The 26,196-nt window shown below is 44.9% G+C and overlaps 1 protein-coding gene across 2 annotated transcripts in view; it reads left to right on the top strand.

Moving 5' to 3' along the window:
* The window catches only part of FAM120B (family with sequence similarity 120 member B), a 1,223,188-nt gene that overhangs the window by 931,283 nt on the left and 265,709 nt on the right, over positions 1-26,196 (top strand). For both annotated transcript variants that reach the window (XM_086927133.1, XM_086927134.1), the window contains one exon: positions 9,344-9,550. In XM_086927133.1, the coding sequence (XP_086783259.1) occupies positions 9,344-9,550 (207 nt within the window). The remainder of the gene's footprint in view (positions 1-9,343; positions 9,551-26,196) is intronic.

The raw sequence follows: 26,196 nt of genomic DNA, 5'->3' as shown, positions 1-26,196 counted from the left end.
TTTGGGAGACTGCATGTCAGAATGTTTTAATTAAATAGAAAAGGATTTGAGAAGTCACTCAAAATGTGCCCTAATTTTTCATTCTGCAGCACTAATCATACTTTCCATGGCAAAATATACCCCCTCATGTTGTTTCTTTTTAAATTAAATGTTTTAAGAGTTACCACTTTATTCCAATCAAGATGGCTTCAGGTGTGCCATACCTTTGTAATAAGTAGGACTGTTAGTGCTCTAGTTGTTCTTTAGAACACTCTGGGACATTCTGTCATTGGGCTATACTTGGGCTACATCTGGGTGATATTTGGGCTACATTTGGGCTCTTTTGTCTCTGGTGGCCATTTTGGGAGACTGCATGTCAGAATGTTTTAATGAAATAGAAAAGGATTTGAGAAGTCACTCAAAATGTGCCCTAATTTTTCATTCTGCAGCACTAATCATACTTTCTATGGCAAAATATACCCCCTCATGTTGTTTCTTTTTAAATTAAATGTTTTAAGAGTTACCACTTTATTCCAATCAAGATGGCTTCAGGTGTGCCATACCTTTGTAATAAGTAGGACTGTTAGCGCTCTAGTTGTTCTTTAGAACACTCTAGGAGGCTGCAGTAGAACACAAAGGAATCAACTGACAGTCTCTGTCCTTGTTGGATGTACATGTTTTACTGAGAATGTCAGACTTCATTTTCACATGACTGAGAAAGATAATGTGAATTTACAGAAAATATGCTTTCAGTTTAGCTTATAGATCCCCTTCCAAACCACTGTGGGAAAATCATGAGATATTAGTTTTCTTTCAAACAATATTCATGATATCACAGCAGAAGGTTTTTTCACATGGTAAAATCACCTTAGAACCCACCACAATTCCTAAAACGAGTATGGTACCATCAACAAATGATTTATAATGTAACTAAAGTCCTAAAACCCTCTATTAACTACAATGCTTTTTAATGAGGTGCTATCATGTATATTGGTCCCAAGATGGCTGCCAACACTTCTTGGATGAAGTGCTGACAGCCAATCAGATCAGATGTGTGGTTAGGCTCCGCCCAGATATATATCTTTTTTTTAACCTAAATTACTCAAAATCCACTGGAGCACATATATTGAGACCTAGCAAAGGCACATCGGGCTAACAGTCCCTACAATTTTGCCAAGTTTCGTGCAAATCCATTCAGCCGTTCGAGCTAAAAGTGAGGCCAACCGCCCTATGGAAATTAACATGGGAAAAACGCGTTTTGGGACCCCCCTTTTTTCTCGGCCCCCCCTTGATGAAACCCCCCCAAATTGTCAGGGGCTGCTCAGAAACAAAATGTTCCATTTTCCTGAAAATTTCAGCCAATTCCGTTCACAAACGCCAAAGTTATTAGACATAGAATTTTCAAAAATCCCATAGAGAAAAAATCCTAACTATATATACCTACTGGCGACCGCCAGTAGGTAATATATATATATATATATATATATATATATATATATATATATATATATATATATATATATTTAAACTCTTTTTGGTAAAGATTAACAGTGTGATTGCAGAAGTACATGATATTGGAAACGTCAATACTTACATAACTATACATAATAACAGGTTAGAAAGCAAAGTAATTGTTCATTTCAATTAGATGCAGGTTATCTTACTCCGTTAACTCTTGAGGAGCTGCTGATTTGTTATGTTTAAATTAGATGAAGGATTGCTTAAATCATGCTGCATTGTTGGGAAATATGAGAATTCTTAATGTTACCAGTCGGATAGCATACTCTTCAGATAAATTCCTTGAAAACCATTTTACAATTTTAAGGCAAATATATTTTGTAAGGCTTTTTTAAGTACTTGAATAACTACTATTACAATTAAACTGCATGTGGATAAGGAAGTATCAGTCAATGTTTAAATTAAATGATGCGGAACCTGGGGGGATGCAACACAATCATCTTGCCACTAAAGGATCAGAGAGGTAACTAACGTCACATTTATGAGAATGTGGCAAATTTGTCATCTTTGCAAAACTTGCCATGCAGGCAAAATCTCACACTAAATAGGATTATCGCTGATGAATATTCCTACAAACACCCTTGTGTAATCTAATTTTCCCAATAGAAGTGTATTCTCCAAGCTTTTTTGTTTTCGGCAAAACCTACTTTTGTTTATTTTTTTATTTATTTTGTAATGCTAACTTTCTTTTACAAATCTTTGCCAAACTTCAAAGCAGTGGAAATTCTATGCTACTTTGCACACCCCAGAAGAAGGGGAATTTAAATAGGACAGTTGAGTGAGGAGCAAGAGGGAATAAAGAGAAGGTAACATAATTTTAGCCTGATGTGTTTTGGGCTCAGAAAGGGATGCTACATAGTATTACTTTGAAGTGTTTACCATTCCATCTATGTTGGAGGCATTTGAAAATCAGTTTGTTAGTATGCTGAGAAATGTTTGATATATATATATATATCAAAACACATTTCCCACCAAGGCCGCAAACTCACAGCAGGTGCTTCCAAAAGCAGGGGTGGGACCCGCTAGTTACACAACGACTACAAAGGTGCCTGGAGCACTCGCTGGGTGTTCGATGAAACTTTATTCACCGCATGTGCGTTTTAGCTGTGTGCCTTCCTCAATGCGGCAGAGTGAAATGTCTGGTGCGGACAGCACCAAGTCTATTAAAATGGTTCAGCTTCACGATTAGCTGTTCATTAGCCAATCAACTGGCAGCAGTAACTCCTGCATGAAAATGGTAAAGCCGGCATCATTGATGATATTGATCAATCAGAGGACTTCTATGTCCAATCCCGGTTTTTCTCCCAATGTCTGTGCCGGATGTCGTCCTCCACCATTCCCCTTTGTCCTCTGCACCCCAGATCTTCCACATGGGCTGCCGCTGTTAAGTGACTCTGTACACCCCTCACCTGTCACTGGATAGGTAGCAGTTTCTCCGTGGGTGTCCTACAAATGACTGGTGACCCCTGAGCTTGAATAGTTCATGACCGTATATATTCACTCAAAAAGACCAAAGGTTACAGGGGTGTTATAGTTAGGAATTAGCATTTAAAAATCCTTAGAAATTCACTGAAAACCCCCCAAAGTTTACAGGGATGTTACAGTTATCTAATAGAATTAAAAAAAACTTAGAAATTCACTGAAAAAAACAAAGGTTACAGGGACGTTATAGTTAGGGTCAGATTTCACTCGTACAAAACCAGAGAAATTCGGCAGTTATATTTACCTGAGCTAACTATAACTTAAGCCCCACAATGCATTGCTTATGACCTTACATCGCTCATGACATGAGGGTGTTTCTACCCTGCCCCCTTTTCTTTTTTTTTTTACATTTTGACTTGTTACTCGATTCTACTGAGTCACAAAATGGCTGCCAACATTTCCTGGTTTGAATTTTTGGCAGCCAATCAAATCCCAGCTCGAAATCGGGAGGGGTCGCCAATCCACTGCGTCCCTATATATACAACTGGAAATTTCCTTTAGTTTCTCAGCAAATACTGATCGGATTTACACCAAATCACAAAAGGCACTTCCTTGAACCAACATCTAACTTCCAGCCAAATTTGGTGTAATTCCATTCAGCAGATCAGCTGGTACAGTGTCTAAAGGTCCTATGGGAATTAACATGATAAAACCGTGCTTTTAATCTCCCTCTGATTCTGGGCCACAGCTTCACGGATCACCCCAAAATTTTCAAGATAGCAGCTGAAGTGAGCGTCGTATTAGTTTTGAAAATTTGTGAAGATTCGTCAAGCAATGCCAAAGTTATTGGCAGAACAACAAATGCCTCGGTTACTTACCGGTAATCTTCATTACTCCGAGTATAGTCTTCCTCGCCACATGACTAACAAAGTGAGCTTCAGCTCCACACCAGAATCCTCCAAAGCAAAAAGTCAGCCTCCCATGCCTCCCATCCCTTCCCAAGATGGCCGACCCATTACCACCTGACCTCTATAAGAGGCGGGCCGGCCCAACCCATCAGCCTGAAACCATCAAGCACAAACATGAAGCTGATAGCCAGACAGGGAAGGAGGGACGGGAACTCATGTGGCGAGGAAGACTATACTCGGAGTAAATAAGATTACCGGTAAGTAACCGGGGCATTACCTCCTCGTTACTCTTCCTCGCCACATGACTAGCAAAGTGAGCATATACCAAAGCCAAGCGGCTTCATGGAAACTCACAAGAAACCAAAGGACCAGAAAGGATGCCCACGAAGGAGGGCAAACCCAACAGACCAGACGAGTGGAAGGACCACCCAGGAGAGAGGCAACCCCGAGCAGGAAGAACCAGCCCGGGACGGAAAGACACCGGAAGGGCCAAAAAAAACTATGACCTACGAGACACGAAGAGTCACCAGAAAATCCTCACCAACCAAAAGCCGGAAGAGGACAGGGAAGGCACGGAACCAGACCGCACGGAGCCAAAAGCAACAGCAACAGCCCCAGAACAGAAACAGCAAGCTGGTCCAAGCACACCAAGACAGCCCAACGGACAGTCAAAAAAGAGAGGGGATCAGAAGCCCAGGCAGAGGAACCAAGAGCATCCCCACCAGAGCGACCCATCCAAAAGCCACACCTAGAAAAGAGACATAATCCGACAGAAACACACCAACACCACACGGTGGACCACCAACTGCGAGAGAGCCGAAAACACCAAGGACTGGGCAGCGACCAAACAGACAGGTAGGAGCCACAAGAACAGATAGGGGTGCAAAGGAAACCAGCACGCCAACCGAACAAAAAAAGAAAAAACGAGGGTCACCACAACCCCACCCGCAAGGAATCAAACAGGCGGGACACAGACCCCAGTCGTACAAAGGACCCCCGGAAGGGAGCGCGACACCAAGGAGAGGACCCAGGCAGGCACAAAGCCCAAAAAAGGACCCAGGAAGGTACCGGGCACGACACCGAAGAGACCAGCCACATAGGGAACCCAACGGGAACCCAACTGGCCAACAGCAGAAAGCCCACAAGGCCCCCCACGGAGCCCAAAGAGGGGAAGAGACCAGGCCCAAGGCCAAGCCACCAGAAAGGAAGTGAACATTCACCAGAGGCCACCATGCAGAAGAAGGCACATAGAGCCTGGCAGGGAGAGGAACGCAGCACAGAGGAGCAAGACCCCCTGCACAGGGACCCAGCAAAAGCTGACCCAGCAACGTACCACATGGAGGAAGAGAGCAGCCGAAGCCAGTACCCAGGTGGCCACACAGCCAGCCAACAACCAGACCCGGCCCAGCCGAACAGCAAAGAACGGACAGGAACAGGAGCGCTCCGGGAGGAAAAGCCACAGGTAGAAACACACCCAAGGCGAGAAGGACAGAAGAGCTGGGCGAAACGAGCCTGAGCCATGAAAACACTCCCAGGGAGCCACCCGAGCAAGCAGGCCCCAGGACCCCAAAACCAGGGGTAAAGAACAAGAGGACACAAAATCCATACCAGAAGCACAGGGACCCACCTGGGAGAGGAGAACCGGAGTCCCAGAACCCTCGGACACCCAAAAAACACCAACGGAAAGCAAGAAAGCAGGGGTAGGACACAAAACCCGCGCCCACAGAGGCAAAACACGGACTACCAAGCAAAAGCTCCCAAGTCCACCAACCGCAGCAGCAAATGCCACTGGAGAAGCCCGCAGGCGAGCACCACCAACAGGACAAACGCCCCAGCCAGGCCAAACAAGCCCAGAAACCCCGGAAGAAAAGGGACCCTAGGAAAGCGCAAAACCGGTAGCCCGGACGAGAAGGACGAAGAACCAAAACCGGGGGCACAAACCAGAACAAAAGAGACCCAGGCAAGGATAACACCATTGTGCTAAAAAGCACGGTGAACTCCGCAAACTCCCCGGAGCACGAAACAGGGGAGAAATCGTCCAGGAGAGCCACAAGAAGCCCCCACAGGGCTGGGACAAATCCCAGACAAGCCAAGGAACGGCGACAGAAGGCAGATCACTGGCCCAATAAGGAAGCGTCCGAAGACGCGGAGCCACAACACACACAAGACATGGGCCCCAGAGGAGAACCAGCCCACAGCACAAGGCAGGCCCAGGCAGACACCAACCATGCACAAATCGGGAACTAAAGCACCTGCCTCAACCCCAGAGGCCGAAAAGGCCACAATCACCCAGGAAAGGGCACCAGAAAAAGAAGACCACAGGACCTACCCGCTGACAGGGAGGGGCTGGAACCGAGCGTCCGGCCCGCAACACAGAAGGGGGAAGAAGTGGGCACCACCAACTATCAACCCAGACAAGACCAACTCCACGGGGCACAACCAACGGACAAATGGAAACCGAGGGACAAGGAGACCACCGTGACAACCGAAGGCACCCACAAGGAAACAGAGGAAGACACAGGCCGGAGCCGAACCCTTAGTCCTGTGCGAGCCAGCGCCAAAGAGGCACAAGACGAGCCACAAGGCCACAGGACCGGGCAGCCCAGAGGAGCCACAGGCAGAAGCACAAAACCGCACCAGAAACCCCAACCACGGGACCAAGACGGGACCCGAAACCAGCGGGGCAGAGGACAAACTGAGGGGGAGCGCCCGGTACCAGAACAGCATGCCACCACCTCGAAACAGGCCGAGACCATGAGAGGAAGGGGGACAGGACCCAGCCGAACACCGGAGGACTCAAAAGACAGCTTAATGTCCTTTAGTTTCTCAGCAAATACTGATCGGACACAGCAAGCACTGGCCAACGACCAACCACAGCAAAGGTGCAAGCCGAACCCCTTATCTGGCACAGCAAACGCCAACAAAAGGCAGCATCCCACTCAAAGATCAATCGCCACTGGGACACGAGAAGGCGAGTCCCACAAATGAAAACAGGGCACAGCAGGGAGGCAGGAACATTGAACCTGAAACAGAGGCCACCCAGAATGCGAGGAGAAGCAAAAGACAGCCCCACAACAGTGCCCCCAAAAGCACTGCATGAACCAAAGCCACCATGTGACACCATGAAAGCACCCGTGGGAGACAAGAGCAGACACGAGCAGGGCGGAAAGGCACACAGGCAGAAAAACCACCTACCCTGGGACCCAAAGCAGAACACCGAACCCTAGACCCGTGAGAGCCAGTGCCAACCGAGGCACAAGACAAACCAGAGAGCCAATAGGAACGGGACGAAAAGCCAAGCCCAGAAGAGCCCGAAAAAAAAACTGGGTCACACACCAGCATGCGGGGCAGAAGACAGGAGCGGGGAACAGCACACCCTGTCCCGTCGGAACACCAAACATCCCACCATCCGGAATCCCGCGGGCGCCGGGAACCCACGGAGAACCACAAGGACCCACTGGCATGTACCCTGGACGGAGTAACAGGCACAGGGCGCTGCACGCACCACCGGAGAGACGGACAGCCATGGGGGGGGGGGGTGAGGAGGGCACCCGCGACAACAGTGCAGAAGAGGGGCAGTCAACAGGAGATAGCCCCAAGGAAAAAAAACAAAAAACAGGCCCCACCGAGACAACCGGCGACACCGGGAAAGCAAACAGCGGGGGCGTGTACGTAGACCCAGCGCTTGCAATGAGACCAGGAGCCTATGGACTGAAAGGCAATACAAGTGCCACAGACCGAAGACGGCAATATACGCCCCCACAAAACATAGAAGCCACACTCAACACGCAGCACCCCCCTGTACCGCAGGTGCGAGAGGGAGACAGACGTCCACAGCACTAGAGCCGGGAATAACGTCAGCCAAATGACAAAGGGGGCAGGCAAGCAAGGTAAAGTTCCCCTGACCAGTTCAAACCCAGAGACGAACCACGAGCAACAGTAGGAATAAGCTAAGCACAACATAGACCGAGGTAAAAAAACGCCCATGAATGCGTACCCACCTACAAACACCTGCCAGGAAGAGGAGAAGAGTCGCCCCCAGAGCACACAACAGCACCCGTCCACATCCAACGACAACTGCAAGCCAGGGAGACCGGTATGCTGCGGGAGAGCAAGGAGGAGCGCATGCGCATGCGCGTACGCAAAACACCTCCAACCACAACCCGGGGCCGACAGAGGCAAATGCAGCCGCCCATATTCGGAGCCGGGAAAGCCACGAAGCCCCCCTAGGAGCGGAAAGAATAAGCCTGCGCCGGGGACTGCTCCTGCCCCGGACGACAAGCAGGTAAGCCCAGCAGCGCCGAAGAGCTCGTACCCACACAAAAACGGAAGCGGGGCCCAGCTGCAACCCGCGCCAAGAGCCAGCCCCATGTGTACCACACTGCGCGGGACCCGAGGGCATCGCAAAAACCCAACGGGGCTCGCGGGCGGGAACCGAAGAACGGCCCACCAGGACCCCCAAGCAGATAGCTGGTGAAGGAACCCAAAATAAGGCCCAGCATCTGGAATACCATGAGGAAAACAGGGCGGCAACGCCCCGCGGCCGCACAAGTCAGCGTCAGGGGGCGGATTGGGACAGCCGAAGCCACCACGCCCTGTCCACCCAGCCCGAGAGCGGGAAAACAAGGGAAAAACAAAATCCCAGGATAAAAGAGCAAACGCCATATCGCCTACACAGCCGGGAGGTCAGAAGGGGCCGCAAAGCAGAGTCCCAGACCACCCCGGCCCACCCCCCTACAAAACCTTGGCACGCTAGGGCAGAGCCTACCCGGCCCCCACAGGAACCCGGGGGAAGGGGGGAGGGGGTCCAAGATCCCAGAGCCCGCTAGAGCAGGACCACCAACCAAGGACCCAAGTACCTGCTACAGCAGGCACCACTTACCTGAAACACGCTCTGGAGAATCTGCAGCGCAGAACTAAAAAAACAGGCTGATGGGTTGGGCCGGCCCGCCTCTTATAGAGGTCAGGTGGTAATGGGTCGGCCATCTTGGGAAGGGATGGGAGGCTGACTTTTTGCTTTGGAGGGTTCTGGTGTGGAGCTGAAGCTCACTTTGTTAGTCATGTGGCGAGGAAGACTAACGAGGAGGTAATGCTTTTTCTATGGAGCTAGGTCCTAACTATAACTACCTACTATATTTACAATACCATATACTGAATAACATAACACAGGAAGAGTAGGTTGCAAATAGAAAATATATAAGTTCAGAGAAGACAGTCTGACAATAGAAACATTGATTATCTAAGATAAAACTGTCTTCTTCTGCCAGTCAGTTCGGTCTTTAGCTCTTGTTCTTTTTCCTTCTGCTGTCAGTAAGGCCTGGACCTCTCCTTAATTGACAAAGCCTGTCCCAAGCATTATTGTCATGAGCAACTGAATACTTTTTGCTGACTTCTCTCTGACGTGTATTATTTGGAAAATGAATGGTGGTTCACTTTTTGAAATGCTTTTATATTAGCCTCTATTTTCCATTGCAAATAAGTGTACAGCAACAAATACTGTTTTCTTCCTTTTACAGCTTCCTTATGTTGTTTCAAGAGCAGTACACCTAAGCTTTCTCTTTGTTCGGGGCCTTTGTTTGATGATGGGTGCAAACAGTGCCTGCGGTTTTCCATTCAGTATGGATGATTTGATGCCCTGGAAGGTGTTCGATGGAAAACTTTTTCATCAAAAATATCTGCAGGCCCATAGAGGATGTTCCACAGAAATGCTTTTAGAAGGCGATGTAAGTAAATATTTCAACACTTAAAATTGTTCCTCTAATTGCTTTTTTAACACGTGACTTGAGTACAAACACCAGTAAAATTATTTAATAAATGAATGCAAAAAAAACCAAAAAACTGTAAAGTGTCTCTGCACTATTGTTATCCATCCTTTAGCAATTCTGCTCGTAGGCGATTAGGTCCTAGGAACATGTGTCAATTCTTAACTCCCCAAATCATCTTGATAATGGTCACAAAATTCACCCTAATATGTATTTATAATCATCTTCTAAATGGATAGGGATCAACTAACTACATTGTTAGAACTGAAACTCTGAGCAGTGTTTTACCCTTTGATTATCCGATTTTGGAGAATAAACTAATAATTTTTGAAGGTGTTGATAAGGGTGTGTGGATGGCATGTTTCTCAACCACATGCTTCATGAAGGTTTGCAGGTAATTTCGTCAATATGGTGAAATGTCATCAAGTTCTCACATTTCTTATTTTTCTGTCTCTTGTAACATCAGCTGAGACCACGTGGGCCTCATTGAAGGCATACATGAGATCCAAGACACAAGGAGGATAACACAGGAATAATAGGTTGAAAAAAAAGGAACACAGTAAACTTGAATAGGAAATTGAGTCCCTCACAAAACTTCCCCTACACAAACCATCAGATGAGACCCTGATACAATTGACATTGACAAAGTTTGAGCTAACATATATTTTTTCTTAGCTAATGTAAATTCAATACTCCAACTCAAAGTTACGCAGTCTGAACAACTTCATAAAAGCAGACATGTTCCTAGCTGATTGAGCAAAGGAAAAGACTAGCACAGGAAAGTAGATATTTACTTACAGTTGAATGGGACAGATCACTTTCTGAACATTCTGAAACCACTTAGACATTAAAGCTTTTTTATTGCTCTTACTGTAACACAGTGAAGTAGACAAGGGCATCACTAAATAGGACACAAATTTGGGCCACACAGTGGAACCCCTAACAGTGTTGAGATCCAGCTGCCACTTAGGTGCAGTTCCTGACCTACAGCCTCCTTCGCAATGTTGTGAGAGACAGCTGGCAAGTCAATACCTCCAAACCACCCATGAATGCCCTGGTAGACAAACTACACACCTTAGGTAGCAAGAAGAGACTAAAACCTGGCTCATGATAGCCATTATCTTGCACACACAGCACTCTTTACAGTCTCTCTGCGACACCAGGGAGGCTACGTTCAGCTAGTCCCTCCATTTCAGAGAATGGTAAAAGGCATTGGTGCACACATACAAGATCTCCTGTAACGCCAAATTGATTCAATTCTGTATACAACACAGGGCGTACCTTTCGCCACAGCGACTGCAGCATATCTTCCTTACTGTCCCTAACACCTTCTCCCGGTACCAAGCCCCAGTGGCTGGTCTCAGGCACATCTTATGGGACTGCTCGACCCTGGCTCTGTCGTGGCATGATGACTTATTGACCATATCCCCGACAACAGGCCACTCTCTCCTTGATACTTGAGAGTCATCCGCCTTGGGTATCTACAACTGTCACAAGAAGTATAAGACGGCAGCCTGCTTCACCAATCTGGCCCTGGCTAAACTTGCTGTAATCATGCACTGGAAAAGCGCAGCCCCCCCCACCCCATTGGTGTGGCCTGGAGGGTGGCGGTGCGCTGGAAGGAGCCCATGGTGACAGCATTGCACAGAGGAACCCAAAGGCTTTTGTCACTGTCCTATAGCACCACTCTGAGACGCATTACGCTCACGTTCCCTAGGTTCTGACCGGAACCCCCTACCTCTCCCTCCCTGTGAAACTTCCTCCATTGCTCAGCCCGAAGCTCCCTGTCACGGTAGTGTGCAATTATACCTAACCTCTGCCTTAGGATTACACCCCCTTGCCATAAGACATGTACCGAGTACGATCCATCCCCTCCATCTCTTCTTTCCCCTCCCCGAATCCATTCCCCAATTCATTGTTGTCCCCTTGACCTTGGTTACCCTCAAGCGAACAGAATGCTGATTTAGAAATTAGTGAGGTGCAATGGAGTCCTATTCGATGCCCCATCCTTCCGGGGTCCCCATTCGATCTTTTGGTATACTTTCACTTAGTATTCTAGACCTCCGAGAGCAACGTGCTATAACAAAAAATATGTGTGGCTAAAGTTATTGCATTTCTAAAATATATATGCCGTCTTATCACATGGTCTGCCACTGAAGAGGGCGTTGGCCCGAAACGCGTCTGGCAGGAAAAGGACTTTGTTCGCGGCTCGCGCCCTTGCGGCGGCATTAATTCCTACCAGTAAGTGCATTCCCACCATGGGGCAACTCATATATATATATATATATATATATATATATATATATATATATATATATATATATATATATATATATATATATATATATATATATATATATATATATTGTGTATATATATATATATTGTGTATATATATATATATATATATATATATATATATATATATATATATATATATATTCACTGAAAAAACCATAGGTTATAGACCATATATAGTTAGGAATTCGCATTTACAAAACCTTATTTTACTCACACAAAACCATTGAAATTCCATATATAGTTAGTTGCACTAACTATATATCGCGCACCCGCAATCCACTGCTGATGATGTCACATATTACATCATTCATGACATGGTCAGTGACATCACTGATGACATCACTGATGACATCTCAAATGACATCACTGATGACATCTCAAATGACATCACTGATGACATCACTGATGACATCTCATTTGACATTACTGATCACATCACTGATGATATCATTCATGTGATAATACGATGAACCTCTTCAGACTCTAATATAACCTTAGATACAATCAGTGTAAACAGACACTCACAGACTGTCACTCATCCATGGAGTTACTCACACACCTAGTCAGTCATGCAAAGAATCAATCACACCTCCATTTCCTCAACTATACAGTTATACAAACTTTACTTATTCAAACATATACTAACACATATTTACTCTCTTATACAATCCCTGATACAAGTTCACAATGATCCATACAGCCACTCACACATTCACTGGCTCTTATGCACAGTTATTTATATATGTCAACTCTCACATGTACTGTGTTTTACATATGTACTTACTTTGACATGTAGCACTGAGATATCCATTCACTCACCAATACACTCATGCACACAGTCAACCGCCCATACAGCTGTTTCCACATGCACTTTTGAAACCATACATCTAGTGAATCAACTGCTCACACATCTATGCACAGAGTCATACACCTCCCAGCCACCCACACACACACTCAGTCTCCCATACAAATACTTGGGCAACCAATCAATAACCCATATAGTTACTCATATAGCTACTTATCAACACATGCAACAGTTTACAGAACAGCAGACATAATGATGCACAAATTAAGACAGTTTAGTCACTAACCCATGCACTCAGTGAGACACATTTAATCACTCACTCATACAGTCAGTCATGCACCTACTAAATCCTTCATCCAGACACTTATACATCCACTCATTCTTCAATATGTAAGACATATTTTAACTTTACAGAAACATACAGTCACTGGATGTTGTCATCAGTGATGTCATCAGTGATGTCATTTGAGATGTCATCAGTGATGTCATCAGTGATGTCACTGACCATGTCATGAATGATGTAATATGTGACATCATCAGCAGTGGATTGCGGGTGCGCGATATATAGTTAGTGCAACTAACTATATATGGAATTTCAATGGTTTTGTGTGAGTAAAATACGGTTTTGTAAATGCGAATTCCTAACTATATATGGTCTATAACCTATGTTTTTTTCAGTGAATTTTCAAGGTTTTGTAAATGCTAATTCCTAACTATATATGGTCTATAACCTATGGTTTTTTCAGTGAATTTTCAAGGTTTTGTAAATACTAATTCCTAACTATATATGGTCTATAACCTATGGTTTTTTCAGTGAATATATATATATACATACATATATAAACATATATCATCTGTATATCTATATAAATGCAAACATAAATGCATGCATACATATACTTATATGCATACAGATGCATGTTATTTACATGAAAGTTGAAAAAACACTAATAAAAGCAAAGCTAAAAAGCCACCTCATTACAAACAGAATGGCTTTAACTTAAACGAGGGCGAGATCTATTGCATTTTCAATGCTTGTTTACTTTGGTTCCATCAAGAAGGCATTCAGATGTGTCACACATTTGCCATAAATTCTGAATGTTAGCACTCTAGTTGCACATTAGATCACTGTAGTAAAGCTACTGCTCACCAGGGACGTCTGCTGCTGGTATTCAAAGTGCATGTTTCAGTCTGCATGTCAGAATTTTTTTAATGAAATAGAAGAGGATTTGAGAAGTCACTCAAAATGATCCCTAATTTTTCTTTCTGCAGCACTAATCATAATTCATATGGCAAAATTAACCCCCTCATGTTGTTCCTTTTTAAATTGAGTGTTTTCAGACTTACCACTTCATTCCAATCAAGATGGCTTCAGGTGTGCCATACCTTTGTAATAAGTAGGACTGTTAGCGCTCTAGTTGTTCTTTAGAACACTCTGGGACATTCTGTCATTGGGCTATACTTGGGCTACATCTGGGTGATATTTGGGCTACATTTGGGCTCTTTTGTCTCTGGTGGCCATTTTGGGAGACTGCATGTCAGAATTTTTTAATGAAATAGAAGAGGATTTGAAAAGTCACTCAAAATGTGCCCTAATTTTTCTTTCTGCAGCACTAATAATACCTTCTATTGCATAATATACCCCCTCATTTTGTTCCTTTTTAAATTAAATGTTTTAAGAGTTACCACTTTATTCCCATCACGATGGCTCCAGGTGTGCTATACCTTTGTAATACGTAGGACTGTTAGCGCTCTAGTTGTTCTTTAGAACACTTTAGGAGGCTGCAGTAGAGCACAAAGGAATCAACTGACAGTCTCTGTCCTTGTTGGATGTACATGTTTTACTGAGAATGTCAGACTTCATTTTCACATGACTGAGAAAGATAATGTGAATTTACAGAAAATATGCTTTCAGTTTAGCTTATAGATCCCCTTCCAAACCACTGTGGGAAAATCATGAGATATTAGTTTTCTTTCAAACAATATTCATGATATCACAGCAGAAGGTTTTTTCACATGGTAAAATCACCTTAGAACCCACCACAATTCCTAAAACGAGTATGGTACCATCAACAAATGATTTATAATGTAACTAAAGTCCTAAAACCCTCTATTAACTACAATGCTTTTTAATGAGGTGCTATCATGTATATTGGTCCCAAGATGGCTGCCAACACTTCTTGGATGAAGTGCTGACAGCCAATCAGATCAGATGTGTGGTTAGGCTCCGCCCAGATATATATCTTTTTTTTAACCTAAATTACTCAAAATCCACTGGAGCACATATATTGAGACCTAGCAAAGGCACATCGGGCTAACAGTCCCTACAATTTTGCCAAGTTTCGTGCAAATCCATTCAGCCGTTCGAGCTAAAAGTGAGGCCAACCGCCCTATGGAAATTAACATGGGAAAAACGCGTTTTGGGACCCCCCTTTTTTCTCGGCCCCCCCTTGATGAAACCCCCCCAAATTGCCAGGGGCTGCTCAGAAACAAAATGTTCCATTTTCCTGAAAATTTCAGCCAATTCCGTCCACAAACGCCAAAGTTATTAGACATAGAATTTTCAAAAATCCCATAGAGAAAAAATCCTAACTATATATACCTACTGGCGACCGCCAGTAGGTAATTTGTTTGAAAGTTTGTTTAACCATTTTGTAGTATGAGCCTGAAGGTCTTCATCACCAGAAAAACAGTACAGCACAAAGCTGTAAAATCTGTCAAGATGCGCTATACCACCTTAGAGTGCAATATTTGTGGAAAAGATTGCGTTTTTCAACGTGACCCTCCAATGAGATTCTCAGTGAAAACATCAGATTGTGAATCTATTCGAAGGTGCATAATGAAAAAGTGTAAGGATTTGAAATGTTCATACGTTTGTAGATACTATGGGAAATGGTAGGGTCACCAGTGTCTTTTTATACATTTTGTTGATAAAAATTGTGATTAAAAAAAGCACCATATTGCCACTATTTTTAGGTCGAACCTGGGCAGCTCATGCGCTGCACTGCAAGATATGCTGTATTAGAGCATGGACTTGAAGATTCGCCTACTCTCTGCCTATATTTTTCTTTGGCTTGTGTCACAGTCCTTTATAAATGCTGGCTTCTGATTCGTTAATAGGTTTGTTAGTCCCGCCTTAGTACCACCGTGTCTTCCTTTGTAACCTGTCACGAGAACTGGCCCTTCTATCTCTGTTGTTACACAGTATGTCTTATTTAGTCTGTAAGCACTATTTTCTTTAATGAGTTTCTCCTACAGCAGGCACGACATGCTTTCCTGCAACATTCAGCATGCCATGCACACTTTCCCTTTCCAAGCAGCCAGGAAACGGCGGCCGCTACTTTGAAATTAAATAGGTCTCACATTTACAAGAGTTTGAGCTTTTGGCATTTTAAATGACATGCCTTTTATTTATGTGTTCATTATCAAAACTGATAAATTAAAGGCATTGTCATTTACAATGCCAATAACTTAAACTCTCGCAAATGAGAGACCTATTGCATTGCAAATGCTTGTTAAAAAAGCATCTGGGGTAGGCAAAATTGTGCAATTCTTCGGGAGGATCAGTGAACTACTGGAATATTCCTAGAGTGCCTTTTCATATCCTTTCGATGGAATTTCCAAATCTCCATCTGCCCATGTGTGGGATGCATTGTAGGCACAAGTGTTGTCTGGCGAGTGCACCCGGCCCGGCAATTCTTGTTTCTGTAAAACTCCCGGAGTTGGAGTTTGATTTAGAAAATCTGATTCTTTTTCCTTTCTGAGGTTAAAAAGATGAGAGAATTACCCGATGGAAGAAGCACTGTTGAAAGGAGAGAAAGAAAGGGGTATATTGTTCGGTGAAGGCAAAACATCTGAGTAATGTGAGAACAGGTAACACTGAGTCTTAATGCGTCAAAAGTGGATGAAAGACGTCCCTTTCGTGCTAAAACTATTTTTTTCAAAACACTATAAACACCATACAAATGCTATTTGAGTTTGGGACTAAGTCAAATGGTTGGTCAACGTTTAGTGCCCACCAATAATCCAAAATTCCCAAAACACTAAAATAAATACTCGGTGGATTTCACTGCGGCTGATTTTTTTTTTTTAGCTCTGCACGAGAAGAGCTTTGACACAGCTACAAGCCTATTATAAGCAAATCGAACTTCATAAAGCTCGGTAAAAGAATTACCACATAAAAGGGCATCTGAGAAGCAAGGGTAACCGACAATTCTTTATTTTTAACAGTGAAAAGAAAATATCAAAATAAATGTTGTGAGAGAAAGACAGATTGAAAGAAAGAACGTGAAAATAAAATGGTTAACAAGAAAAAGTAGACAAAAAGATGTGTGGAATGAAGGCAGTGAAATAAAGTGAAAAAGAGTAGAGAACGAACATCGAAAGGACAGATAACAGGAACTGCGGGAAGGCCTGTACTGCACACTGCTGCGAAAAGCTTTATCACTCCATCCATCATCTTATTGTGTTTGCTGTGTTCACCCTGAGTGGCCAGGGTATGCCCAGACATGGGTCTCTTAGTCACTTTGCCACTGGATTCAAGCTAGCGTGGCTGATGAGGGGTCATTCCCTGAAACTGGACCCATGATGCTTGTTTCCGGTCCAGGGAGGACCGGGCCTTGCAGTTCGTGCTGGACTGTTCCCATGAGGAGCAGGATCAAGACTGATTTACATATGGCTGGATCCAAAGTGGAGTGGCTTAGTGAGCTTTTAACGATGATGGATTCAACCCAGATCTGTGACTGGAGGTGGGTGTCTGAAAAGTTTCAGTACTCCGTCCATCACCTTATCGTGTTTGTAATGCCTTTACTGCACACTGCTGCGTGTGCCATTGGCCTCCGGTTGCTGGGTCCAGAGGACTGGCAGAAAGGTGCATCCTGTTCTACAATGCACTACTAACCTTGGGAACATGGTACACTTTTATGGCTCCGCAGGACAAATCCACACCAACAGCCTCAGATGCCCAGCCATAGAAACTGGAGTGAACGGATAGGGAGACAACGACAACATGAGCATTGAATAGAGACCTTTCACAAGGATAAGCAGACTCTATATGTGCTATCAATTTGTCAATATGTGCCCCAACTCGTGCACAGAAGTGCCCCGCTTTAGATGGATTTAAAAGGGGGAACAAGTAATGATAAAATAACAAGAAATTAAAAAAATACCTTAATCCGAGTGCAGCGCAAGGACACTGATAAAGTATTTGTTAGAAATTGTGTAAATGATTGACTGGAGTGGGAGCCTTGGTCAACCAGCAACCACAATCCTAGTCAGAGTAAAGCACAAGCAATCCTGTGCTTATCCTCAGGCTACCTTGACACAGAGCTGTGAGGCTTAACTTGAAGGCAATGTGTAAAGTATTTGTGCAAAATGTCAAACAGTAAAACAGTGAAAAGACCACTCAAAAAGATCCCATTCTAGGTTAGAAAAATAAAGCTTAATTTAATAAGTAATACAAGACCAAAATAACAAAAATACAATCAGTAGACTAAGAATTATGAATTTTTAAAGATAAACTGAAATATAGCGCCTAAAAGCATAAAGCACCAACAGCGGCTATCTGGTTGCTCTGGACCAGGATAATGTCAAAAGATAAGGCCGACCGCAATGGCTCACGGGTCAGCTATAGTCTCAGATTAGTCCCGCTGAAGTTTTACCTTCTCAAGTTTTGTGCCAAGAGTCCTGTTCGCATTGGAAAGGGTAGTCAGGAGCAAGGAGAGCGTAGCGGGTGGTGGTTGGCTTGGCCCAAAGAGCAGGCCGGGCATCACAGACAGTTGGGCTGGAGCTTTGCGTTGGTGGTCCCGCACGGGCTGTCAATGCTGCTGTGTGAAGAGAAAGGCTGGTGGCTGCTTGCGCTGATTTTTGATGCGAGCGTCCCGGTTTCGGTGCAACCGGGTCAGTTTACGGTTGCTAAGAGCCTAAGCTCAAAAGCTACAGCAAGGGTGCAGGACTTGAGAAGTACCCCATGGGGGTCAAGAACTAGCTGTAAACAAGTCCAGAAACTGTTGGGGAGCCTTTTATGTCCCTGAGGTTCAGATCAGAAGGCCAGCAGACTTTCCTTTTTTTTTTTAAATTATTTTTATTAAAAGTTTTTTATATTTTACACATATTCCAACCAGTGTTACAGCACACTTAATCAAAGCATAACATAACATATTTTCACACTATCCATCACATACTTGTAATTATACAGATGCACTTTCTACTTCCTGAGGCCCCAATATTGCTTATCCTCCATTAACCAGGAGCCAAATTAAACGGATAGAGTGGGGCTAAGCCCCCGGAGAAATTTCCCTTAACAAAAGAAACTGCTAAGCAGTGTGTATAAGTGCAGCTCCGGACACAAAGCCAGTGTCCAACCCTCTTTTCCATTGTTCTATAGGTTGCCAGATTCCCCCCGCCCCCCCCCCCCCCCAACGCTCTGGCTCTACGATCTTTCCTATTGTATACTGCTTTCTCTAGGTTATAAGTGGAAAGTAACCTAGCAATCCAAATTTGAAAAGTTGGCGGAGCTCTGTCAAGCCACGCCTTTGCTATGCAGATTCGATAGACTGCCATGGCCATAAACAGGAACTCTGTAGGGTGCACCTCTGCCCCTCCCGACACCCCAGCATTATTAATTCAGATGATTACCACCTTCACTCCCAATGAAACCTCCATGAATTTCTAAATTGCAACTATTAGGGAGTATAATTGTGGACATTCCGCAAACATATGGATAATATCCGCATTATTTGAGTCACAGCACGGACAAGTTATTCCCGAGGTGCCACCCCATTGCGGTATCCTAGCAGGAGTATGGTATAGAGAATACAGTGTCTTATAGTGCTGCGCTTGTAACGTTGCTGAGCACAAAACAGTACGACCCAAATCTAAAGAAACCTGCAGTCCTTCCTGGGGGGATCCTACTTTCTCTACCCACTTGGTGGCATATTTTTCCCTATCATCACTTTTGAATACATATAATTCTGCATATAACTGTCAAATTTTACAATGTCCACAGCGCTCTACGTAATCCATTATCCGACATTGGCCAAATCCTAGAGGCCCTTCCTGTTTATTTGCAAAAAAACTTCTCACCTGCAAATACTTAAAGAAACTCCTACAACATAAATTAAATTTTGTTTGTAATTCATGAAACTGAAGGATACCCCCTGATCACACAAATCCCCTACTTTCTTGATGCCCGTATTCTCCCATTCCCTCATGACTGTGTCCCTGAAAATATCCCCTGGAAGTGAAAGGTTTGTAAACAAACGAGTATATCTGTTGTATCTTCCTAGTCCTAGCTTTTTTGAGAGTGCTTTCCAAATATTATATGCTGCTTTTAATGTCTTAAACCTTGTGTGCTTAAAATAGCTGAAGTCATTTGTATTTAAAAAAACATTCTCAGCATCCCCACCCAACAGTGCAGTATATACATTCGTGAAGACAGGTCTGTTACCCACTTGGTCAGTTCCTCCACCCCTATCATCCCCTGTAAGTATTGCAGGGCCGCTGCCCAATAATAAAGCCTAAAGTCTGGGGCCCCCCAGCCACCTTTTTCCCTAGGGAGAGTGATATGACGATATGCTCTCCTAGTTTTTCCCTGCGCCCAGATAAGCCTATTAAGTATCAGTTCTAGTTTATTAAACCATGAATGGTCAAAGAATAGCGGAATAGCTCTGAAAATGTATAAGAATTTAGGGAAAGTGATCATTTTAATAACATTTATTCAGCCCATCAGGGTTAAATGTAGATTGTGTATTCTTTCGGTATTCTTCTTAACTTTTGCTAATAGAGGCTCCATATTTACCTCTACCAGTCTGTCTAAATCTGCGGTCACTTTTATCCCTAAGTAGACTGCCACAGAAACCGCCATAGCATCCTGATATGATGAGTAATTATTTTGTACAATCTGCGTCTTTCCTTTATTAATCGAGTACCCTGAAACAGCGCCAAAATTCATTGCCTCCTGCTCGATTTCCACAATGGCTCTCCCTGGAACCGGTGTAATAATTGCCACGTCAACCGCATAAGCAAATACTTTGTATTCCTTACTGTGGAAATTCACTGGGAGGATGTTATTATTACCAGCTAAACTTCGTAATATAGGGTCCAAATACAATGCAAATAAGAGAGGTGAGGCTGGGCACCCCTTTCTTGTCCCACGCTTTTTCCGTACTGCCTCTGCATAACCTTTGTTAATCCTAACCCTTACAGTCGGCTCTATATATAGGGCCTGAATTGCTTTAATAAAACCCTTACCAATGCCGAACCATTCCAATACCTTCCACAGATAGATCCAGGAGACCCTGTCCAAAGCCTTTTCCGCATCAAGGAATATGGCAGCGACAGGATCTCCTGCAACCTCCGCTGCATCCAGGAGGGTAATCATTTGCCTTGTGTGTTGAGTGGTCCCTTTCCCTGGGATAAACCCGTGCTGTGTACTGCTAATTATTCAGAAAAGGGGGTGGTGATGGACAGAGTTTCTGAATTAAGCAAAATACTCCTACCCAGTCAACAGATCAGGGCTTGATCCATCACCGTTTTTTAGCTCACTGCACCATCCCAGCTCAGAACCTGACTACATGCAAATTAGTCTGTCCCTGTCCCAGTGCATCATGGGAACAGGGCAAACCAAACTACCAAGCCAATTCTTTCACTGGGAAGGAAATAAGCTTCCGGGGACCGGTTTCTGGCATTACAGCCGTCATCGGCCCGGCTTGCTTGAATCCTGATGGTGCAATGAGCAAGGGACTCACATCTGAGTATACCCTTCCACGCTTATGGTGGACAAAACGATTCAGAAAAGGGGGTGGTGATGGACAGAGTTTCTGAATTACGCAGAATACTCCTACCCAGTCAACAGATCAGGGCTTGATCCATCACCGTTTTTTAGCTCACTGCACCATCCCAGCTCAGAACCTGGCTACATGCAAATTAGTCTGTCCCTGTCCCAGTGCATCATGGGAAGAGGGCAAACCAAACTACCAAGCCAATTCTTTCACTGGGAAGGAAACAAACTTCCGGGGACCGGTTTCTGGCATTACAGCCGTCATCGGCCCGGCTTGCTTGAATCCTGATGGTGCAATGAGCAAGGGACTCACATCTGAGTATACCCTTCCACGCTTATGGTGGACAAAACGATTCAGAAAAGGGGGTGGTGATGGACAGAGTTTCTGAATTAAGCATAATACTCCTACCCAGTCAACAGATCAGGGCTTGATCCATCCCCGTTTTTTAGCTCACTGCACCATCCCAGCTCAGAACCTGGCTACATGCAAATTAGTCTGTCCCTGTCCCAGTGCATCATGGGAACAGGGCAAACCAAACTACCAAGCCAATTCTTTCACTGGGAAGGAAACAAGCTTCCGGGGACCGGTTTCTGGCATTACAGCCGTCATCGGCCCGGCTTGCTTGAATCCTGATGGTGCAAAGAGTAAGGGACTCACATCTGAGTATACCCTTCCACGCTTATGGTGGACAAAACGATTCAGAAAAGGGGGTGGTGATGGACAGAGTTTCTGAATTAAGCAGAATACTCCTACCCAGTCAACAGATCAGGGCTTGATCCATCACCGTTTTTTAGCTCACTGCACCATCCCAGCTCAGAACCTGGCTACATGCAAATTAGTCTGTCCCTGTCCCAGTGCATCATGGGAACAGGGCAAACCAAACTACCAAGCTAATTCTTTCACTGGGAAGGAAACAAGCTTCCGGGGACCGGTTTCTGGCATTACAGCCGTCATCGGCCGGCTTGCTTGAATCCTGATGGTGCAATGAGCAAGGGACTCACATCTGAGTATACCCTTCCACGCTTATGGTGGACAAAACGATTCAGAAAAGGGGGTGGTGATGGACAGAGTTTCTGAATTAAGCAGAATACTCCTACCCAGTCAACAGATCAGGGCTTGATCCATCACCGTTTTTTAGCTCACTGCACCATCCCAGCTCAGAACCTGGCTACATGCACATTAGTCTGTCCCTGTCCCAGTGCATCATGGGAACAGGGCAAACCAAACTACCAAGCCAATTCTTTCCCTGGGAAGGAAACAAGCTTCCGGGGACCGGTTTCTGGCATTACAGCCGTCATCGGCCCGGCTTGCTTGAATCCTGATGGTGCAATGAGCAAGGGACTCACATCTGAGTATACCCTTCCACGCTTATGGTGGACAAAACGATTCAGAAAAGGGGGTGGTGATGGACAGAGTTTCTGAATTAAGCAGAATACTCCTACCCAGTCAACAGATCAGGGCTTGATCCATCACCGTTTTTTAGCTCACTGCACCATCCCAGCTCAGAACCTGGCTACATGCAAATTAGTCTGTCCATGTCCCAGTGCATCATGGGAACAGGGCAAACCAAACTACCAAGCCAATTCTTTCACTGGGAAGGAAACAAGCTTCCGGGGACCGGTTTCTGGCATTACAGCCGTCATCGGCCCGGCTTGCTTGAATCCTGATGGTGCAACGAGCAAGGGACTCACATCTGAGTATACCCTTCCACGCTTATGGTGGACAAAACGATTCAGAAAAGGGGGTGGTGATGGACAAAGTTTCTGAATTAAGCAGAATACTCCTACCCAGTCAACAGATCAGGGCTTGATCCATCACCGTTTTTTAGCTCACTGCACCATCCCAGCTCAGAACCTGGCTACATGCAAATTAGTCTGTCCCTGTCCCAGTGCATCATGGGAACAGGGCAAACCAAACTACCAAGCCAATTCTTTCACTGGGAAGGAAACAAGCTTCCAGGGACCGGTTTCTGGCATTACAGCCGTCATCGGCCCAGCTTGCTTGAATCCTGATGGTGCAATGAGCAAGGGGCTCACATCTGAGTATACCCTTCCACGCTTATGGTGGACAAAACGATTCAGAAAAGGGGGTGGTGATGGACAGAGTTTCTGAATTAAGCAGAATACTCCTACCCAGTCAACAGATCAGGGCTTGATCCATCACCGTTTTTTAGCTCACTGCACCATCCCAGCTCAGAACCTGGCTACATGCAAATTAGTCCCCGGAAGCTTGTCTCCTTTCTGGTGAAGAATAGGCTTGGTTGTTTAGTCTGCCCTGTTCCCATGATGCACTGGGCCAGGGACAGACTGATTTGCATATAGCCAGGTTCTGAGCTGGGATGGTGCAGTGAGCTAAATAACGGTGATGGATCAAGCCCTGATCTTTGGACTGGGTAAGAGTGGTCTGCTTAATTCAGACACTCTGTTCATCACCACCCCCTTTTCTGAATCGTTTTTGGCCACTATAGGTGTGGCAGGGTATACTCAGACATGAGTCCCTTGCTCACTGCACCATCAGGATTCAAGCAAGCCGGGCCGACGATGGCTGAAATGCCAGAAACCGGTACCCGGAAGCTTGTCTCCTTTCTGGTGAAGAATTGGCTTGGTAGTTTAGTCTGCCCTGTTCCCATGATGCACTGGGCCAGGGACAGACTGATTTGCATATAGCCAGGTTCTGAGCTGGGATGGTGCAGTGAGCTAAATAACGGTGATGGATCAAGCCCTGATCTTTGGACTGGGTAAGAGTGGTCTGCTTAATTCAGACACTCTGTTCATCACCACCCCCTTTTCTGAATCGTGTACTGCTAACTAGGCTCTCGATGACCCTGCCTAATCTTTGTGCCAATGTTTTAGATAAAATGTTAGGATCTGCGTTCAGAAGCGTGATTGGCCTATAGGACCCTGGTTCTAATGGAGGTTTATCTTTTTTAAGTATAACTATGATGTCTGCACCTGCCCACGAATGCGGAACTGAGGGCCCTAACTGTGCCTGCCTAAGAATCTCATGCAGATCTTTCCCCAATGTGGCCCAGTAAGTTTTATAAAATTCTGCCGGAATTGATCCGGGCCTGTGGCTTTCCCAGAGGGGAGATTGTTCACGGCCGATTGTATTTCCTGTAGGGTGAATGGGAGGTCTAGCTCCTCTTTCCCCTCTTCTTCTAGTGCTATGTGTGGTATTTTCGCCAAGTATTCCATGGTTTCTATATCTGTATTAAGGAGGCTTTGATCATACAAGGTTGCGTAGAATTTCCTGAACACCTCCCTCACATCTTCTATCTTATATGCCACCCCTCCTATCCCGTCATTAATTTCTTTTATTTCACCTGCTGCCAAATTTTGTCTCGTACGAATTGCTAACAGGTGACCTACCCTCTCGCTATACTCGTAGCATTTTTCTTTTTTGGAGAGATAGTTACCCGCCGCCTTCCTTGCTATACTTTCGCTTGCCTCTGCTTTGGTTATTTCAATTTGTAATAGTGTGTCATCTAATGGATCTTGTTTGGCTATGGCCCCTATAAGAAGTTCTTCTAAGTCTGCCAGATCTTTAAGCCTTTTATCCATCTTAATCTGCTCCTGTCTATTCCTATGCAACGTATTTCCCCCTAATTCCAGCCTTGAACGCATCCCAAACCATACCCGGGGGGGCTGTTCCCCTATTAGTCTCCCAAAAGAATGCGATCCACTCATGCATATGGTTAATAGATTCTTCTTCCCTTAGAAGCCCTCTCTCAAAAGTCCATGAGTGCTCCTTCTTCCTTCTATTGCAGAGTGAAAGTGTTAAGACAAGCGGATTTTGGTCTGATAGAATCCTTGGCAGCCTTTCCAACTGACTGCGGCCTACCAAAGAGCTTGAAATAAAAAAGTAATCTAACCTGACCACAATCCTATGCGGGGCCGAATAAAACGTACTACCCGTCCCTGGCGGGTTATTCTGGGCCCACATATCCACTAATGCATTATGTCGTGCTAAATTACATATAGCCTGACTTGTCCTCTTCTTTCGACCCCCATAAGATCTCCCCCCCATTGTGCCTAGCCCATTCAACCCATTGATATTAAAATCCCCGCAGCAGATTACTTGTTCTGGCCATAGAGGTAGCTCCGTATCTAGAAATTTAAAGACATCTGGTTCATCGTCTGTGGAGCCATAAATTGAAACAATTGTGCAAATTCCAGCCGCCGTTTCCCCCTCCACCATTACCCATCTCCCCCAGTGATCTTCTTTTTTCCTTTTAACCTTAACCCCTCCCTTCTTGGCTAAAATGGCAACCCCTCTTGTTTTAATACCTTGTCTTGTGTGGGCAAGTACCTCAAAGCCTAATTGCTCCAGCATGTATTTATTGTTCCCCTCGATCTGAGTCTCCTGGAGGCATATTACATCTAGTTTTAACATTCTCAACATACCAGCCACCTTCTGCCTTTTACTTCCATCATTAAGGCCGCAAATACTCATAGAAGCAATCTTTAACGCCATCTGTATTTGCTAGATGTTTCCTTTCTTGCAACCAACTTTCCTCTCATCTTCCCTAGTGTAGTTAACGAAAAAAAGTGTGTCCCTGTGTCCTCTTGTTTTGTGCTGTACCTACCATTCTACCACCACCAACCCCCCACCCCCTCCCTCCCTGCCCCCCTGAATACTCCCTCCCACTGACAACCTTCCCCCCCTTCTACGGGCAAATAGGTCACACATGACCTATGTGTGACTGCTGCAGGATGTAGTGT

The sequence above is a fragment of the Lissotriton vulgaris genome, chromosome 6, assembly GCF_964263255.1.
Source record: "Lissotriton vulgaris chromosome 6, aLisVul1.2, whole genome shotgun sequence".
NCBI lineage: Eukaryota > Metazoa > Chordata > Amphibia > Caudata > Salamandridae > Lissotriton > Lissotriton vulgaris.
This window is presented reverse-complemented; position numbering and strand designations above follow the sequence as displayed.